The sequence below is a fragment of the Leptopilina heterotoma genome, unplaced genomic scaffold, assembly GCF_015476425.1.
Source record: "Leptopilina heterotoma isolate Lh14 unplaced genomic scaffold, ASM1547642v1 Lhet_42, whole genome shotgun sequence".
Taxonomy (NCBI): domain Eukaryota; kingdom Metazoa; phylum Arthropoda; class Insecta; order Hymenoptera; family Figitidae; genus Leptopilina; species Leptopilina heterotoma.
Genome location: NW_025111078.1, coordinates 322,480 through 343,550, shown reverse-complemented (window position 1 = coordinate 343,550; position 21,071 = coordinate 322,480). Strand labels below are relative to the sequence as shown.

Sequence of the window (21,071 nt, the reverse complement as noted above, 5' to 3'; positions counted from 1 at the left end):
CTGTTTTATATGATATAAGAACGAAGAGTGGGGGGCAGAGAGTGGTGGGGATGCGCAAACTCCACTGCGCAGTGGACACTACGTCTTATTTTGTACATGAACAGAAATATTTTAAGAAATAATAGAAAAATAATATTTAGAATTAATACAAAGGGAAAATGAAAAAATTTAAATATTATTTTTAAAAAAGAGTCTTGACATCTTGGAACTGATTTTTATGTCTTTGACAATAAACAGATGATACGTAAATAGTATCATCATTTAGTGAAAATCGTTTATCTAATAAATGATTTACTTTGAAAATCGTAAATTGTATTAAATTTCAAAAGCTTTGGCAATAGGAAAATCATTTCGTTTCGTTAAATGATAATTCTTGAAACTGTTAATTAAACTCGTTTAATGGTACTTGCAACATCGATGCAAAATATCCCTGTGTTGCTTTAATGACCACAAAATGTATTATAAATTATTTAGTGAAATCTACGCAATTAAATTGACTCTACAATTTATTATAATAGCCATTCTTCAATTTCAAAAAAAAAAATATAGTATTATCAAATATTTCCAATTTTAAAATATTTTATTTTTTTTATTTATTGATAAATAAAACTCTAACCCTAGTGTCTAGGGTTAATTATTCTATTCTCAAAAAATTTGAATTCTCCTTTCTTTTTATTCTAAAATATTTTTTTTAAAGGGAATTGGAAATAAAAAATTTTTTTATCTAAAATTTTGTATGTTTTGCTTGTCAGCAATGTTTGGGTGATTAATCATTTATTTCGGAAAGAACCGAGGGAACATTGACTCATCGAAGTGAAAGAGGAGAGATTCGTCGAGTCTATATTCAAGATACAGCTTTTTCCAATACTGTGTTAAAGGCTAATTAAAAGCTTTTCTATCTGTATTTTTACTTCCCCTTCTACATATGACCATCGACCTCCCCATCGCTTTTAAAGCTCTCCGTTTAGAATAACTGCAAGCTCGACTCCTCTCACTCGACAGTTTCATCTCGTGATATCAACGTCCTGAGAAATTTTTGCCAACACTTTTTTATCTCATCTAAAGTGCAAGAAGAAATAATTTTTATAAACATGGAAGTGGCTAAAGGTGAGCAATGATAACAAAACAAAAAACAAAATAAAAAAAGTAATAAATAAAATTAAAAAAATAATAAATAAAATAAAAATATAATGAATAAAATAAAAATATAATAATAAATAAAATAAAAAAATAATAAATAAAATGAAAATATAATAATAAGTAAATAAAATAAAAATATAATAGGTAATAAATGAAATTAAATAATAATTTATTAAAATAATAAAAAAAGTAAATAACAATTTTTTAAATAATAAAAAAATCAAGTAACAATTTTTTAAATAATAAAAAATTAATTAACAATGTATTGAATAATAAAGAAATTAAATCATAATTTGTTAAATAGTAAAAAAATTAAATAATATTTTATAAATTAACAAAGAAATTTAAAAAAATTTAAATATTAAAAAAAAAATAACAAAAATTAAATAATTGTTATAATTTTTAAAAAATTGTTATAACATGTTGATGGGTTTCAATAGAAGTTTTGAGGTTATATATATATTTATTTCATTTAACGTTTCGATAGCCGATCGGCCATCCTCTTTAGAATATACAAAAAGGTTATCTTGATTGGAAAATAATTATTCTTACTTAAATTAATTATTAATTATTCTTAATTAAATTGTTATAAACAATTAGATTATTATTTCAATAAATAAATTTAATTGTATAAGTTATTCGGACGTGACATAATAATATAATAGTAAAAAAATTAAACAGTTAAATATTGTTATAAAGTTTAGAAAATCTTTTTTTTTTTAAATTAGGAAAAATCATTTGAAAAATTTTTTAAATTCAATAATAATTAATAGTTGACAAATAAATGTTAATTGTTCAACAACTTTAGAATTATTTTGATTGAAAGTGGATTTAAATATTATTTTGGAACATCAATCATAGCCCAAGGGACCAATTATTATCTAAATTTATTATCGATTTGAAATAATTTTGTAATTATCTGAATAATTAAACTAAATCAACTCTATTTAATGACATTTATGAAATTAAATTTAATTAATTTAAATAATTTCACATTTTTCATGAAAAAAATTATTTTCAAATACGAGTGAAGAATTAATTAAACAAAATATTTTTAATTAAAGGATTAATAACTCAAAAGTTGCTGACAAGCACAGCATACAAAATCCAAATAAATAAAAAGTAAAAAAAACGACAGAAATATTTTAAAAATATTTTCGTTAAAATTTTTAATTATCCAAAAAACTTACAGTTTTCAAAAATTTGCAGTTTAGAAAAAATAGACAATAATTAAATATCTTATTATATTATAATAATTATATTCTTGTTTATTATTAACATTGTATTTATTATTATCATTATATTTTTTTTTGAAAAAAGGAGATGAAAACCTCCTTTTTAAAAAAAAATCCAACTTAACATAAAAAAAAACATAAATTTTTCGGTGAAAAATTCAAACAATCTTTTATTTCCCAAAAACCAATTATTCTCAGTAACAATGTTCTTTTATCAACTCTTTTTTTTCCCAACAAAAGGCAAACGAAACTAATGGAAACAAAAAAAAGATTCGAATAAAAAAAATATTTAAAAATTCTAAACAAAAAAGTGAAAAATGAAAAAAAAAATTGTGAAACAAAAAAAAAAGGTGAAAAAAGGAATTTTTTTGAATTGTTTCAGTGAATGACTCAGCATCAAGCATCGTTGAGCAATCAGTGAACGTCACTTCGGCTATAAAATCTCAGTCTGTCATGACATCGAAATCAGTTCAAAGTGTACAGACAAAATCTGTCATTGAATCGTCAAAATCAGTGAAATCAATGACATCGTCGTCGTCCAAATCCCAGAGATCCATGGAGGTCGAGGAGACAATAGAGTATACAGAATAATCGATTTACTTTATAACTGCTGCGTCCTGAATAAATACAAGGTCAATTCTCGTCATGGTGTTATTCCCAATAAAAAAAAATTTTTGCAAATCAAAAAAAAAAGAAGAACTTGCACCAAAAGATTCTTTTTATTTACAATTAGAAAAAATGTGAAGAAAATAATTGAACCTCTTAGGACTTCCATCTGTGATCAGCTACTTTTGAAAAGAATCAATCCGAATGTATTTAAAATCGACGAGTAAATGTTACGAAACTAGGAAAATAATATTCGCCAAAAGGGAAGAAAATTTAAATTATTTTAGATAGATTTATAAAATTTTTTATAAAAGTTTGTTTTAATGTTAAGAGACATGAATTAAAAAAAAAATACTCATTGAATTAAAATGACCAAAGTTTTCTCAGATGTTGTACTTCATTTACATTTTTTCGAGTGTCATTTTAATTTTTGTACGCGACGATGACGAGCTCTAAAGAATTTTGTCCCCACTCACTCCTCAAATGTTGAGCTGCGCCTGCGCCTGCTTCGGCTAATGAAATTTAGCGTATTTCCCTTTCCATTTTTAATATTTTTGATTTCCAAGTAAAAATATAGTTTTAAAAAAAAATTATGAATTATTTTGTCTCTGACCATAAAAGTAAATATAACACATAGAATGAAAAAAATTTTCAAATTTTCCCAAAATTTCTGTTGAGAAAAAAAGAAAAGGAAATTAAAAATAGATTACTTGCTGTAATGACAGCTAAAGTGGTTTTATAAAGGGAAATAATGGATGGATGGCATTTTTTTTTCTCTGCTTATAGGTATTTCTTGAGTCGACCTCAATTTCTTTTTGAGAAGGGACTGAGATTTCTGACAGGTCTTTCTTAAAATAACGTTGTTCGTATGGTAGCAAAATAAGAAAATAAGTGACGAATAAGAATGAATAAATGAAGAAAAACAATTTTGTAGTTTGGCAGAGTATCAAAAATGTTCCTCCCAAAGCCAAATGACGAAAGTTAATTGTTCACATTGCATCTTGGTATTCAATTCCTTTTTTTTATTCCTCATTACAATCTTCATTTTTAGATTTAAAAAAAAGGCCGAAAAATGTTTATTTTCCACTAGTGTGTAATTTGTTATAAATAAACTGTTTTCCTAAAAAATTGTTTCTTGATATTTAAAAAATTGTACTTCCTGCGTTTCGAATTTTTTTTTCTAAACTTAATGTATAGCTTAGTATATATCAATACAATTTTGTCACCTTATTTTTTACCTGAATATTTACTTAATTTTTTTACAAATAACAAATTTTGCTTCTCTACAAGCAAAAAAAAATTCCCTTTTAGGAAATAAAACAATTGAAAGTGAGTGCAAATAGAAAAAATAAACGATCCCTATCTTTAGTAATATCAATCCAATTAGCTTCAATTTTCAGAAACCCTTCAGATGTTTGTCGATGTAAAAACTTTCATAGGACGAATGTTGTAGAATTTAAAGTGATTCAAGCACTCTTCGAGGGGAATTTATTTTGTTAATTCTATTGAAGCTAAAAATCATTCACTTTTCTTGAATAGAAAAAATAAAATTATTGGAAAATTAGCTTAAAGTATCCTAATGAATATTTTAGTCATTATTCCTTTTGGTTTAGCTTGAAAAAGTTTTTTCCAAACAAAAAATTTCCCGAAAGAATATTATAAAAATAATATCAACAAATATGCAAAGAAATAGTGAAATGAAAAAGTTACACACACACGTGGCACTTGTCAAATAAGTAAGTGCACAAGTTGCGTGACAGTGATGATGATGACATACGAAAATAAATTTCAGACTTTATCAAATTTTCAGAAAAATAATCCCACATAAGTTCTTTTTCATGCTGAGACGAAAAACACTTAGAGTCACCAGAACCATTATATTCAACAGGAGGGTTGAGCAAAAGGGCTGGTGAATATAAAAGGAAAATACATTGTGTGTCAAAATCGATTTAGGTTCACCGAATTTTAGTTATACTTTCACGATATAAAAATATTTGTCTAGAAGAACAACAATTATTTATTAAATATATCTTCTTTACCCTAGTGTCTATTTTTTTAGGACTACTAAAAATTTAAAAAATTTAACATATATGCTCAATACGTGCATTTTTTTTTAGAAAAGCTCTTTAATAAAAGTTCGTTTTCATAAAGCTCTTATAATTACTTTCTTAAACTAACAATTAGAGTATAATTTTAGATTTATAATTAATTTCTTACTTTTAAATTTTGTATCATAAAAATTCAATGTCCTGAAGAAGAATTGAAAAATAAAGCTGGAAATTCAAACCCAGAAAATTTGCCTTAATTACTAAACCATCGAGCGCAATTTCCGTATTTCATTACCTTCGGTGGTGAGAAATCCCTTCGGAATTCACTGTATTTTAGTCCTCTCTATAAAATACCTGTACTTCTAGAAACTAATACTCCTTCCTTTGTCATCTTTAATTTTTAAATCTGTTTCATTTTATTATTATTTTTTGGAATTAAATGTAAGAATATTTATTAATATTATTACGTCCTACCACAGTGACCTGACCCCTTAAGGATTACCTTAAATACTTAAAACTACCTTAATACTTAAAATTTATTAACTAACGAATTCATAAGTAATTTTTTAAAATTTAATAAATTTTAAAATTAATTTAATTTTTTTAAAATAATTTAAATTTATATTTAACATTCGCGAAGGTCAATTAGATAGTGAATCTATCAAGTTAATTCATTTGTCAAGAAAATAAATATTCCGATAAGATGGACTAGGGATATTTTTATAGTATGCCGCTTCCGAAAGAACGTACCTATATTTAATCTAAACTCTCATATCAAAGCTGAAAATCTCAGTGACCCTATAAAAGGCACGCTACGTTTTTTTTATGGTGGTTGCGCCCTTCACACGAGTTAAATTCCTCTGTGTCCATCAAATAATACTCATAATTCAATTTCAAGACACAAAAAAAATTCATTTTAAAGAGAAAATTTTTAAACAATGTATTCTACATCACAAATTATGTGATGCAGAACGAATTGTTTGTAAAACAATAAACATTAAATAGAAATAAGCATTGTAAAACAATTTATATAATCATTTTTAAGTATTTTAAATAATTGTTAACAGAATTTTCATTATTTGTGAATTATTTAATACCATGAAACATTCTCTAAAAGTAAGCTTTGATTATAAAATTTTATGAACGTCAACGTGTATTTCCAATTTGAGTATTGTCGTAAAATTAGATGAAGAGGATTATCTCCATGGAGCAGATGGACAATTGAGATGTCAAGCGAGGTAATAAAATGGAAAAGAAAATTTATATTCACTTAAAACGGGTCCAATTATTGTGATAGTAAAATTTTAATGGATACTCTGAATTTATTAATTTGTCACTGCTATTTAAAGTTTCGACAGGCATAAAGTAAAAAATTAGCTAACATAAAAACCGCTGGTAGTTTTTGGTTAATTTTAGTTTCTGTCCACCAGGTTCTCGATTGAAATACTTTTTGAAAACTGCTCTGGAACTAAATTCCCGGATTGGGGAAATTTAACGAGGGTATAGATTTCGTGGAGAATGGAGATCGATTTATCGTAAACGATCAAGAATACTAACAGGACTCCGATTGTTATTCCTAGCTGATGGGGAATAGTACAAATTCTTACGGAGTAGCACGATTGAGATTTTTTATTAGAGAGGATTTGAGAAATTAGTCGCTTACTATTAGTCTAGATCTAAGAGTTTTGTCTGATCACCTGTTTACCTAGAACTCAAATTTGTCAGGAATGTAATCATACGGTTTTATTTGCATAATCGAGTGGAATGAATGTGGATAATTGACGCTAAGGAAACTGGAATGTTTAGTTTTTTTGATTCATGGCAATGGACAAGAAGTGATAAATGAGAGAGGGTGGAAATAAAGTTCGGGGAACTTAATTCTTGTTGCATCAATCTTTGGTCAGAGTACCAAGTTTGCCACGCCTGGAACAGAAGTTTAGTGGTTTGTGTCTGCAACTTTTGGGAGAACGTCCTGGTTTACCGCAGCACCAACAGTGTTTAGAACTATCGTATGTTTGTTTTTCATAGGTTCACTGATAAAGACACCTGAAGAGTTTAGCAACGTGAAAACTGGCTTTCAATGTCTAACTGGATCAACGTGTCCTTAAACTTTTTTCAAAGTTATCCCTAGAATTAAGTCAGGAAATATGCGATGTAATTGTTGGTTCCAGATCTGATGCTCATGTTTGCTTTTACTTTCTCAAAAAGGTCCCATCATTGAGGACCGTGTTTAGCCAACAAAGGGAATAGTTAATCCGCAACTCAATTCGTGTCCTAAAAGTCGACTAGGTGATACTATTTGGTGGTTATTTTTCTTCTTTCATTTGAAATTACACATGTTTCGTACAGAGGTTACGTTTTGGAAGCAGAACCTCCACGAGGTCCCCGCTGGTAGTGCACGAGGCTAGTCCTCACTAATTTACCACCATTGCGAAGGGGTATTATCTGGGTCAATACGAATGCAACTAACTGCTTCTCCATTTCATCAGGCATTAATCTTCTTGAACTCTGGACATAGTCTACCTTGTGCTAGCATCCATGAAGGGGATTTATTCTCTCCGTTAGCATCCTCAAGGAATCAACAAGGAATTAACGGACCCAGACCCTTTAAGGTACATTCCTATAATTGAATAGTCAAAAACCATGGTACAGCTTCCAGAATTAAATAGAAGACTTCATTGTCACTGAATGGTCATTCCATTCTTACTTCTTTCTTGCTTACAAATGATCCGTGTTCCAGGAGTGGTAATGGTTGAATAATCCTTCGCGGAGGTTGATTAATTGTCATTGTCAGTTTGTTGATAGTTGACCTAATATTTAACTCATCATGAATCATCAATACGTGTTTACAAATAACGTCAATAGCTCACTATCCGATGGATCGATTTCATACCATTGCCATTCGATGTGTTGTCACATCGAAGTAATTCGATCTCAGGAGACTGATGTTAGGACTTCCGCTACAGACTCCATCCTGTTATATAAGCAATTCCACCCTAGCTTCATTGAATGCTTTCCTGTGTATGTTAGAAGAGATCCTTTAGTTTTGTTTGAAGAGGGGAATATCTAATTCTTGTCAAGGGATCTTTCTCCTCCCAGTGAAAAGTTTACTTTTAACTAATCCTAATCTAGAAGATTCTAAGATAGTCTACAATTCAGATAGACTACCTAATTACACTATCTATTAGATTATCTTATTTAGAAATGAAATATATCTCCTATATTCAAATTAACTGACACGATTCAATCCTCTACTACTGGTAACATCAAAAAGCAATCTCTCGATAGGATCTACAACCCCAAAGTGAAAATTATCAACGACAATTATTTCAACAACTTTGTCTATTTTTAGTCTTCTTAACTACAACCCTGTGATTTGTGAAAGAATCCTTTTTCGATCTCAGTGAGTACAATTCCTTCCAACAATAGTTGTGGAGTGCAATTAGAGAACTTTCGTAAAAAGTTTGCGAAAAGTCGTTAAACACAAATTAAGGAGCGATTAGTTAAAAATCTAGGTTCAGGAGCAGTTGGAAATAATAGAAGAATATGAAGAATAGCTTTTTGTGAATATATCTCAGCTTGGAATTACTCTGCCATTACAAATTATCCATTCAAAGAAAATTAGACGCATTTTGAATTAAGTGGAAGCTAATTAACAATTTCCAAAGTTTCATGACTGAGAGAAAGAGACAAATTTATAATCTTGATGGTCAAATACCTTTGTGAATTTCATTTTAAAAAAATTTAGGTTTTACATTACCATAAGACTGCGTGACTTTTCTTCATCATATAAATAAAAAAAATATATTTTACAAAATTGAAAAAAACCGCAATCAAATAAAAAGTTTTAATGAAGCTGAAAAGGATAGGGCAGAAATGAAATTTTCCAGAACTGAGAAAAAACATTAATCTTACTTTTTTTTGTTGCAGAACTCTAGGCCAGATTACCTTTTTTATAGGAAAAGGCCCGAGGGCTCAGACAATTCATTCTCGACGCGATTGAGTGTTATTGATTTCCAAAATACCTGTTTTAAACATTCGAGTGCGCAGTATTGTTATGCCAATGAAAAGACATTTTTATAATAAATTCAAATTGATCATTAATTTAAAAATATAGACGCATTTATTAGCGCTGATACATAAATTTCTATTTTAAAATATTATTGTCTTCATATAGTTATGATGATTACATTATGATTAGATTGAAACCTCATTAAAAGTTAGATTAGGCGTTGTAAAATACCCACACGGACAATTGTTTCACTAACTTTTCTACCTTGAACACTTGATTTACATTGTTATTTCATATTCATTGTTATGAATACTTTTATGAATGAAGTCTCTCTACGTAAAGGGGGAAAAATCGAAGTCACCCATATTCGCCATGGAAAACAGAAAAAATAATGACTAGGCTATATAATAATTCTAACTAGAATAATAACTATACTGGAGATAAAAAATGTATTTTTATTTTAAAATAATTTTCTTTATCGAATGGGTTTTTTGATAAAAATTATTAGTTTTGAATTCTTTGAAACTATATTTCTTTCATAGAGAGGTGTTTGCATTAAAGGAAGATGAATTTATATGTCGAAAAATGATTCATAATTTTCCTTAGCTCATTTATCATTACATCCCAATGGTTCTTAGATTTCAAAAGGTTTGACATGTTTCTAAAAATACATTTACTGGGAGAATTTTTTTCCAAACTTGAAAATTTATCTGAACGTCTAAAATACGGTTCGTAGGATTGGATGCGGAGTCTCTAAAGGTAACGATAAATAGGTAGAGATTTTGATTCGCGATCAGGTCAAGGATTAGATTGACGACATAATATATGTCTATCTTAAATGATAATAAAGTCAAGGACGACAGGATTAAGTTAAAATTCTAGAAGAAATCCGGATTTATAATTTGTATTTGATAAAGTTCGTTCGAATTTCAATTGACTACACTTTATTTGTTAAAAACGTAGGTTGCTAACGACCTTTCGAAAGTAAAATAAAAATTATCTAAAAAGTTGTTAACGTTTGTCAACACTACAAGTATCGAAACTTTTCATCTACTTCAAATAAAAATATTATTAATGATATGAAAATAGAAAAATATAAGTATTTACTTACCGACTACTATTAACGGAAGTGTTGCTTCTACTGCGCCTGGAAATGATGGAATCCCCACGATTTACGACACCTTTGTGTGTGATACTAAAAGCCCTCAGTCTATACAAATCATCCCCTGCTCGTGGGTTGTATGCCTTTTCAGGCAAACTGTGGACTCGTGGTCTTATATGATCCGGCACTACAAAAACATGAAAAGTTCCTTATTCCTCTCTAACCCCAACATTTTTTTATAAAGGCTGAGAAAAAGTAGAAATTAAAAAGAAACATGCTTATATAGTACCCTTAAGAATAAAAATAAACATACATATTTCTAAAGGAATATTGTCACCCCCACTATATAATAATTAATTGTTATAAACAATACTACAAAAAAAATCCACATCAAAACAACGAAGCTTCTCCATTTAAAATCAATTAAAAAATGAATAGGAAAGAATTAAATAAAAATTTAATTTACTACAATACATTTTGATATTGTATTTCTTGAACTCATTTATATTCAAAGTGATTTCATTGCTCAAAGTGTTCTCAAATCTATCAGCGATTAATTGTAAAAAAATTCAATTATACTTAATTATAAAAACACATACATACACAAACTATTATTAAATAAACATGAAAAATATTACTTTATTACACTTAATTAATATAATAAGTTTGATAATTTTAACTACTTCACTTGTACTTTTAGTCTTTTATCTATAGTCTTCCATGCGATGAAGGGAGAAAGAAAATATTACCCGGGTTCTCGGAGTTAATCCTCATTTACAAAAGCTATTGTTCAAGGATTCATATTGTTTATGGTAATAAATATAATATAAGTAAAATATATTGTTCACAATTTAAAAGGTTCTTATAGTTGATTTGTTTCTTTCTTATCAATAGTTTATTCTTGAAATTATACTTAACTGATCATTATTTAAATGATGATTTTAAACTATCATTCTTACAATTAGTACAGTTTATACTTTTAATTCGTTGTTTTAAATTCCGCTTTTAAATTATTGACGCAGGATATCGTCAGGGATTCCAGAAAGTCGTAGACTAGCTAGCAGAATCAGAATTTTATAAATTCAGGATAAAAAACACAAAACAATTTTTGTTTCATAAGAATAAGCTAAAAGATACGAATTGGTATCTTCTGGTTACTCAATAAACTGCAAGAAGGGTTTCAAACTACAATCCTTATATGAAAACAATAGATATGCAAATTAGGTAAAGGAAGACATTCTTGTTATTTGTTTTGGCAACAGAATGAAAGAAATATCGTTACCTAAAAAAAAGAAAAATGTAATTTTCATTAAATGGAGAGTTTACTGTTGACATTTTTTTTATTAGTTGATTTTATTTACTTTTATTTCATTTTAATTTGCAGTGTTGTAAATTCCGCTTTTAACTATTGACGCAGGATATCCGCAGGGATTGGAGAAAGTCGTATGAGATGGAGCGCCATCCTTGAAGGAAGGCAAAAGTCTTACGATAGTTCCGAGTGTGGACAGAATGGTAAAGGTTTACGGATTTTTTAGGGTTGGGGCCAATCGCCAGGTATTTAAGTTAAATTATTTTATTTATTAATTATTTTTCCTTTTATACCAACCCCACATAATCTTAGATTGCGGAATCCAAGGTGTAAGCAGATTTTCTAAAAGTTCCTATGCACAAGAAACAGACACAAAATTTTGTCTAGAATTATATTTGTCTAATTGTCTAGGATTCTATATTTTGTTTCTAAATAATTATTAAGAAAAGAGAGAAGAAAAAATGCCCTTAGCGCGCAATTTGTCTAGTATTTATAAATCTAACTTTGAAGATTTATCTTTCAGATCAGTTATTCTTTTCAATCTCATTGAAATCATTATCTATACTTCCGTTTTTTTCAACCCTGCTAGAGACCTATTTCTACAAAAAGAGAATATTCCTTTTCTATAACTAATCTTATCGTGTATTAAATTATACATATTTAGGTATATAATCCCCTTATAAAAGGGGAGTATTGGATTATTGAAAAAGTCTTCATTTGACTTTTTTTGTAATAAAATATTTTCTTATATAAAAGTAGGTCAAAGAGCAATGAACTTTTCATCAACTTGGCAAATTAGCTTTCATTTTCTGTGCGTTAGCGATAAAATTTTTGTATTTTGGCGAACTGATTAAAGCACCTACTTATTCTGTATTGTTAGTTTCGATGCTATCTAACCACGAAAGTACTTGTGTGTGAGGAAGATTGATGTCTTATGAGTTTGTAATTCCGGCAACAATCAGTTACCGTTCGGTGTGTATGCTGACGGTTACAGGATGTGTTAAGAAGGAGTTGAGTTGTTTGTTGAGCTTTAGAAGTTAAAATCTACCTTACGTGGTATTTTCCTTAATATAATAAAAATTATTTATTGCAAAAGATATAAATATAAAGGGTGAAATTTTGAAAGAAGTTTAATCGCTGATTACGAATCTAAAGTCAGATTTTCAAAATTCAAAATGGCGGATCCAATATGGTGGACAAATTTTATGACCCTGGTGGGATTCTTATGAAATTTAATATCTAGGAGTTTCTAGGGTAGTTGATTACGAATCTGAAGTCAGATTTTTCAAATTCAAAATGGCGGATTTAATATGGCGGTTCAATTTTTAAAAAACGAGTTAAATTTTTATGAAATTTGGTATCTAGAGGGTTTTAAGGTCGCTGATTATGAACCTGGAGTCAGATTTTCAAAATTCAAAATGGCGGATCCAAAATGTCGGACAAATTTTATGACACTAGAGGGATTCTTATGAAACTTAATAACTAGAAGTTTCTAGGGTCGCTGATCACGAATCTGAAGTCAGATTTTTAAAATTCAAAATGGCGGATTCAATATGGCGGACATTTTTTTCAAAAATTCAAAATAATTAGTCAAATTCGATTGAAACTTGTTACTCGGGGATTTTTGGGATCGCCGATTACGAATCTAAAGTCAATTTTTAAAAATTCAAAATGGCGTATTCAATATGGGGTGGATTTTTTAAAAAACTAGATGAATTTTTATGAAACTTAGTGTCCAGGGAGATTTAGGGTCGCTGATTAGAAACCTAAAGTCAGATTTTTAAAATTCAAAATGGCACTTTCACCTTTTATTTTATAAAAATGTTTATTTTGATAATTTTTAATATTATTTATATGTTTTTTTCTTATTTATACATTCGGTTTTGCGGTATTAGACATGACGTCATACATTGTGAAAATTTATAAAGATTTTCAATTCACCGAATTCATAAAATATTTGTTTCATATTTTATTAATTAACCGAAATACCTTCGATGTTTAATAAAAATATTTATATTCTATAAAATAATTGAAATTTTATAATTTTTATTATTCATTTCAAGTTCTAAATATATTTATTTTTTGAATATTATTTTTTTATTCATATAACATTGATCGTTACATTTTAAAATCTGATTGACACTTTTAATGAAAACGAGAAAAACATTCTCTAAGAACAATAAGAAAAAATATTTTTATAAAAATATTGTGATGAGAAATAAAAAATAAATGTTCATGAATTTTGAAGGTGAATTATATACATATTTCCATCTTGGAAAAAGTTTGAGAATTCGTGAAAAGTTGTCTGAACATTGTGAAAAGTTGAGGATTTTTTTCAATTCACTGGAGACATTCTTCTTTTTCTAGAATGGTCTCCAAAGATGGACATCTCTAAAGGCCAAATTTACCTTCTTCTTCTTCTTCTTTTTTTCTTGGGAAAAAAATTTCTTATTTTTAAACAATGCATTATTTACCACGTACTTGATGTCTTTAGACATTTATCCATTTGTTTCTTTTCTGTGAAAACTTCTTTCCCTTCTCTTAAAGTCACTTCTCCATTCCTTTTATTACCCGTATAACAGACAGAAAATCCAACTACGAGCGAGAAAAAAAAACAATTCGAAACAAAGAGATTATAATTTCTAGGATAGTTGAGAAAACTTTTATTTCTAAAGCATCACTAGGAAGATACAATTAAGGAAAAAATTCACTATTACACTGTTTTGCAACTTAAAAAGGTATTTTTTTAAAAAATATTTCTTTTTAAGTTAAAATTTTATTAAATTACTATTTAGGAAATTTGTGAAATAGAATTAGATTAGATTTTAGATTAGAGTTTTAAAATGCTTGAAGGAAATTAAATTTAAATTGTAAATTGAAAAAGAATATTGTTGGGTATTAAAAGAAAAGTTATTATAAAAATAAAATCTATTACAGTTGAGAAGATATTGAATTGACTTTTATCCATCCTCTGAAGAGATATCATCCAGCCATATCCTTTTAAAATTTCAATATTGAGGCAGTAAATATCAAGAAACTATTTGTATATTTCATTTTCTAAATTGTCATTCATGAATTTATCACTTCACCTGTTCTTTTTCTCAATTTATCTAGAATTTTTAAAAATTCATCCCTAAGAAAGGTTTACTTTAATAATAGACTATTTTTGAAAAAATTTACCAAAACCATAATATAAAATGGTCAATAAAATATGCACAAAAAACCAAAAAAATATGTGTAAGATAAATGAGAAAATAAACTTCCGAAATGTTTTTCTCAGAAAAATGTTAAGCATTTATCGAAATTAAATAAAATTTAATATCTACAGGTTGGTTGACTTGATAACATTTTGCGAAGGTCTTAAAGAAAGTCAAGTTTAACAAATAATATTTTTTCATTGATTCATTCTACATAACTGTGAGCGTCTGTTTGAGGTGCATTGCTTTTGAAATTTTTTCAGAGAATACACGTTTGAATAGAGATTTCCTTTGGAAAAGTTTTCTCGAGAGATAAAACGCGAATAAAAGTGTTTGACTAAGAGGAAAAAACGAAAGCAAAACTTTTCTCAAGATGGTAGGAAAAAAAACCATTACTTAAAGATAGAAGATAATGAGATCCATTTTTTAAAATTATTATCATCAAAAACATCAAAAATAGCAAAAAAATTTTTAAAATACATCGTGATCTAACTATTTTAAATTCCAAAAACAAATCATTAAATTTATAATTTCTATTTCTATTATATATTCTACTTCTAACTTATAATAAAAAAAATAATTATTATTTAGAAATAAAATGTTAAATAGTAAAAATATGTTATTCTAATATTTAGTAAAACGTTGAAAGTAAAATTCAATCGAAGATACGTTTTCATTATTTCCACCTTAACAGAAAAACTAAGGGAATAATTTTTCTACCTCACCGGAGATATCTTTCATTTTTCACTTTTGCAAGGAGTACCTCTATTAAAAAGTTGACCTAAATTCAATAAAAGTTCTACGATTGAGAAAACCTTTCATGAGTGACAGTATAGTCAGGAACGATATTAATTAAATTTTACAGGATCAGTTAGTATTCAGATAAAAGGTGATTGAATTCATTGAAAAGAATTGTCTTTTCAAAAAAAAAAAAATCTGTCAAGTTTTTGACGTTGAGAAAATAGTTTCACTCTTTTCGAGAAGATTTAATATTATATTTAGAAATATGCAAAATATTTAGAATATTCATGAGTAATGGGTAAATATTTGACTAAATCTTATTTTAAATTTGTATGAAAATTAATTTTGAGTTTACTTAAAGTATTGTTTACGAAAGTAAGAATGGGATTCAAAGTATTCTTTGCCCGTGGTTCAAAATAAAAAAAAATTTTGTGTCCATATCAGTTGATTTAGGGAAAAATTAAGTTTTCTTCTCACCATTTTTTAACGATCGATTGTCACTTGAGAAATAAAATTGTTATTTAGATAAAATTGTAATTTATTAATTTACTTTAAATTGTAATTTATTTTCGATTAAAAGTTTTCAAATCTACTGTAATTATGCGCGCATATAGTGTGTGTGGTGAATTTGAATCGTCTAGTGAAATAGATTTCATTTCAAAGATTTCTTAACTGTGATACTATGCACAACAAACTGGATAGATTCAACAGGAAATTGTGGTGAAGAGATAACTCACTTTCGACCTCGTTCAGCAGACTTCGACGAATTTTGAATGGCAAAGGGTAGCGACATACAGTCACACAAGTGTGGCTTGCAATTTATATGTTGAAACTGCTCTTATCGTTCGTTCAAGTTTTCAAAATAAATTCCTCTCTGTGAAAGTGGAGTTTGTTGAAAAATTAATATTTCACGTCAGTGCGATGGTCAGCATAAAAAGAATTTAGAAAAAAAGCAACACTCGACCCGGATTTTCCAGGACATTTGTCGTCAACCTTTTTTTGTTAAAAAGGCTTTTGTATTTCGAAATAATGATGGCAACACGTCTAAAGTTGATAAATATTTTTGAAATTTTTCCACAGGGGCCTAACTTCTTAATTACGATTTGGAGTATCCTAAGAGTTTGCTATCAGAATTCAATAAAAAATGATTGCATATTTCTAATTCAAAAAAAAATTTGCTCTATTCGGAAAGATATCTTAAAAATACAGATCATTTCAACTTTTCGCTTCTCTGCCTTTCATATAAATGTCTTTCATGTCCAAATGCCCTTCTACTTTTAAATTCTGAACATGAATTCTTCCGTTCAAGAATTTCTTTTTCTCTGAAATAATCTTGAAGTTTAAGCATCGCTGTTTATTTTACATTGAAGATATGAAAGTTCAAATATTTAAAAACATCAATTAGAACTTTTTTTTTTAAATACAAAATTTCTTGCTTTTCAACAAAAAGAAAGTCTTGTTAAAGTTAGTCGTCGTTACTAAGAAAATGTACGATTCCTGAAGAATTTCAAGTTTTTATTTTAGTTCAGAAAAACTTTTATAGAATGTAAGATTTTTAAAATAATTAGTTAACTTTAAAAGTCCTTGAAGATGATATCAAGGGATTATTTTTTCAGCGTAGGTAACGTCCGATACTGTAGACTAATTAAACTATCATGAGCTGTTTTTGATTAGTTACGTTTGCAATTCCTGAAATTTAGTGTAATTAAAAGCTCTGGACTAAATGTTCCCATTTACGTCCTCTTGTTCGCATTTAACTTTTTCCCATTCTTAATGTGTTCTTAGCCTATTGGAAAAGCAATTTTTCCCACTAAGCATTATGTGGACACTTAAGTCCCTACAAACACAAGGCGGGGCTTATTTTAACAAGTTCTTTCCGAATAGTCTCAGCTATTACAAGTATACACACCAAGAGTGTATTACGTAGTGCCACCAACAACATCTAAAAGTAATTCTCACAACTACAGGAGAATTAAATCTTAGGGAAAAGCTATGGGATCATTAGTGTCGTTCCAAGCGATGGTTAAATTGACCAACTCGGAAAATTAAACTTTTCGGGAGGTAAAAATGTTTAAGGAATGATACTTTTAAAAAACATCTGCTATATTTGTTCTAAAATCACTGTTTCCCTCTGTTTTCCTTAATTTATAGATATTTTGATATGCGATTCGACGATTGTATTAACAAAAATAGATAAAATAGATAAGAAGATAATTAATGCTCTGATAATTGAGATTCATTTGCAACAATAGATCGAATAATATACCTGGTAGTTCGAGGAAATTTGATGTCCTCCTTTGACGAACTCGAGGATGTGCACTGAAATTTAATGGACCAACATCCTCATTGCTGACATTAGATAAATTGGATGCTTGACTATCACGAGACCCTCGACGAGATGCAAGGTAAGCTGAAACAAAAATCAAATTCTTAAAGAAGAGCCCAATTGATCTTCCCTCGATTTATCCTGACATCCACATAAATACAAGAACTTTTTTCCAAATGTCTCGGTTTTCATCCCCCATCAGTGGCTCAACAATTAATGAACAATTTCACAAATTGTATTCTTAAAACGTCACTGAAACGTTTCCATAAATGTTCTCATAGTTCTACAGATTTTTAAGGGAATAGGAATAAATTACATAAAATGGAAATCTCATTTTAACTATATACAAACGTAAAACACGACACATCGAATGTCTCTTCTGGACAAAGAAAGTAATTTTGAAACTTTAAGTGCGTTTTTCTTAAAAGTCCTTCGATCGGAAGCTTGGAAGCGATATAATAAATTTAAATCAATTTAATTTTTGCATTTCCGAGGAACTATACTTGCAAAGTGCTGGTCAGCAGACTTTGCGTTTTTCCCGAAGGTGTCACTTCAATGGCTCATTACTCATAAAGTTTTTAATAAAAAAATTTTTTAATTAAAGCTCCAGACATGTACTTTTTAGGTAATAAATAATATTTTTTCAAACATTTAATGGCTTATTAGAAAAGGATTCTTGAAAAATTCCTTTCTTTCACGTAACAACTGGTAAATTGTACGATATAATTTGGAGAATTTTAGAGAAATTACAAAATGATTACAGAAATTTAATTATTTTCAAAAGTAATAAAATTCTTCGGAGAAATTTAATTATGTTCAAAAATTTTTTTAAAACTCATTAAAATTTCAATTATCTTTAGAAATAATAAAATTCTTCTCTGAAATTCAATTATTTTCCACAATTTTAATAAAATTCTTGGCAAAATTTCAATTATTTTCAAAAATTTCCCTCAATTCAATGATTTTCAATATCTATTTTAATAAAATTTTCCTAAAGAATTCAATTATTGAAAAAAATTTTAATAAAATTCTACGCAAACATTTCATTATTTTTATAAAATAATAAAACTTTTACAGAAATTCAATTATTTACAAATTTTTAATGAATTTCTTCGCAATAATTCAATTATTTTCATAAATAATAACATTTTTACAGGGATTCAATTATTTTCGTACATAATAAAATTCTTTTTAGCAACTCAATTATTTTCATAAAAAATAAAACTCATTGCAGAATTTAAATTATTTCTTCTTTCTCCTTTAATATTTTTAATAAAATTTTAATCAAATTACTCGAAAAATGTAAAAAAAAAAATTAAAATGTTTTTTAAAAATTTAAAATAAATTCGTCCAAAGAATTCAATTATTTAAAAATTTGTTAATAAAATTCTTTATAAGAATTTAATTTTAAGAAACATTGAATTATTTCAAGAATATATTAAAATTCTTCCTAAGAATTCAATTATTTTAATAAATTTTAAAATTAATTCTCGTCAACATGTCAATTATCTTTATAAATTTTAAAATTAATTCTCGTCAACATGTCAATTATCTTTATAAATAGCAAAATTCTTCGCAGAAATTCAATAATTTTCAAAAACTTTTCCTAATTCAATAGCTTGTATATTTATTATTTTAATAAAATAATCCCAAAAGAATTCAATTATTTAAAAACAATTTTAACAAAGTTCTACACGAATATTCAATTATTTTCTAAAATAATAGAAATTTCACATTAATTCAATTATTAAAAATAGAATTTCCATACATTTTTTCAAAAAATTTCTATAAATAATAAATCTCAGTGTAGAATTTCAATTATTTTTAATACAATTATTAATTTTAATTGAATTTCTTGAAAAATGCAATTATTTTTAAAAATGTTATGAAAATTTGTCGAAAGAATTCAATTATTTAAAAATTTATTCATAAAATTATGCATAGGAAGTCAATTTTAAAAAACATTAAATTATTCAATGAATTATGCATGTTTATATTTAAATAATTGAATTCTGGTAGAATTTTCTGATAAAAATTAATTTAAAAATTAATTTCCGTTAAAATTTTAGATAATAATTGAATTTTAGAGAAGTTACTAATAATTCCAATTTTTAAAAATAATTGAATTTTGTAAAAGTTTCTGAATTCGAAAATTTGAATTTTACATGCTTTTAATTAGAAATTCTATGAAACTAATTTTTTTTTTCAAAAAGCTTAATCGAAATTTTTTTAAAATTATTTTAAGTTTCTTATTTTCTAATCTATATTTAATTAAAAAATTTCCAAATAGTCGAATGTTTGGGTAAAATTGAATTGGAAAAAAATGAATTTGAAAATTCTCAAAGAACTTTGTCAAAAGTTATTAAAAATAATTGATTTAATGAAGAAATGTAGTTAAAAAATCTAGAAAATAATAAATAATTAGTTCGTAAATGGTCCGTAATTTTTCTAAATTTTACTCCGTAAAGTCCGTATTTTTAAATACTTCCACTAATTCGAGCCCTATGATAAGGAATTTAATTTGACAATAATTACATTTCCCCAAAAGGAATTCATTTACATATTCTGATTTTAATTAACCTTTAGTTCGACCGAAAGACTAAATATACAACACAATTTTGATAATTTCAAATATTTAGATACTATATTTCAAAAAATACTCATATACTCTAAAAACGCAATTCAGTTTAAGTAGCAAAATAAGGTATTTACTATGCAATAATAAAGTCTATGTCAATTCACTGTGTTTATTTTTATTGAAAATCTATAATTCGCAAAATAAATTAATATCGGTTCGTTTTTTTTACTTTTATTTCTTAGCATAAATAAGAAAAAAATCTCAAATAATGTACTTTACTCTTTTGCAAAATATATTGCAGGTTTATGTTTTATATTATATAGTATATCGAGAATTACTATGCAGCAGTGAGGTGAGCAGAGAATATACTTCGCATATTCTTTTCTAACATTGCATTTTTTTTTTATTTTTATAAACGCGCGTTTTAGCATTTTAAACGCTTTTCTGAATAAAGTGAAAAATTCTCAGCGACCTTTTTTTTAAATTGTTAAGTTTCCTTCAAAGAGACTGTTAAGGAAAAAAAAACAATTGTTTTTTTTTTTATTTCAAAATAAAACATTTTAAAATACTAAAGGTATTAAAAGCTTGCATATGCTTTACACTTCTGAAAAAGTCACCTTATAAATTATATTTATCATTATTCTGCGGAAAGAATATTTAGTTTTAATTTTGAAAAAAGAAATAGAAGAAGCAATTACGATCACAAGAGAGTTGTTTCGTAAATTAAAAAATTATTAATAATAACAAAAATAGGAAGAAGTTGCAGAAAATAATAAT

General features: G+C 27.1%; 1 protein-coding gene across 1 annotated transcript in view; it reads right to left on the bottom strand.

Moving 5' to 3' along the window:
• LOC122506560 overlaps positions 1-21,071 on the bottom strand; it is a 44,660-nt gene that overhangs the window by 17,791 nt on the left and 5,798 nt on the right. The window contains exons 2-3 of the mRNA XM_043618820.1: positions 17,657-17,800; positions 10,153-10,330 (exon numbers count right to left, since the gene is read on the bottom strand). Of these exons, the coding sequence (XP_043474755.1) occupies positions 10,153-10,330; positions 17,657-17,800 (322 nt within the window). The remainder of the gene's footprint in view (positions 1-10,152; positions 10,331-17,656; positions 17,801-21,071) is intronic.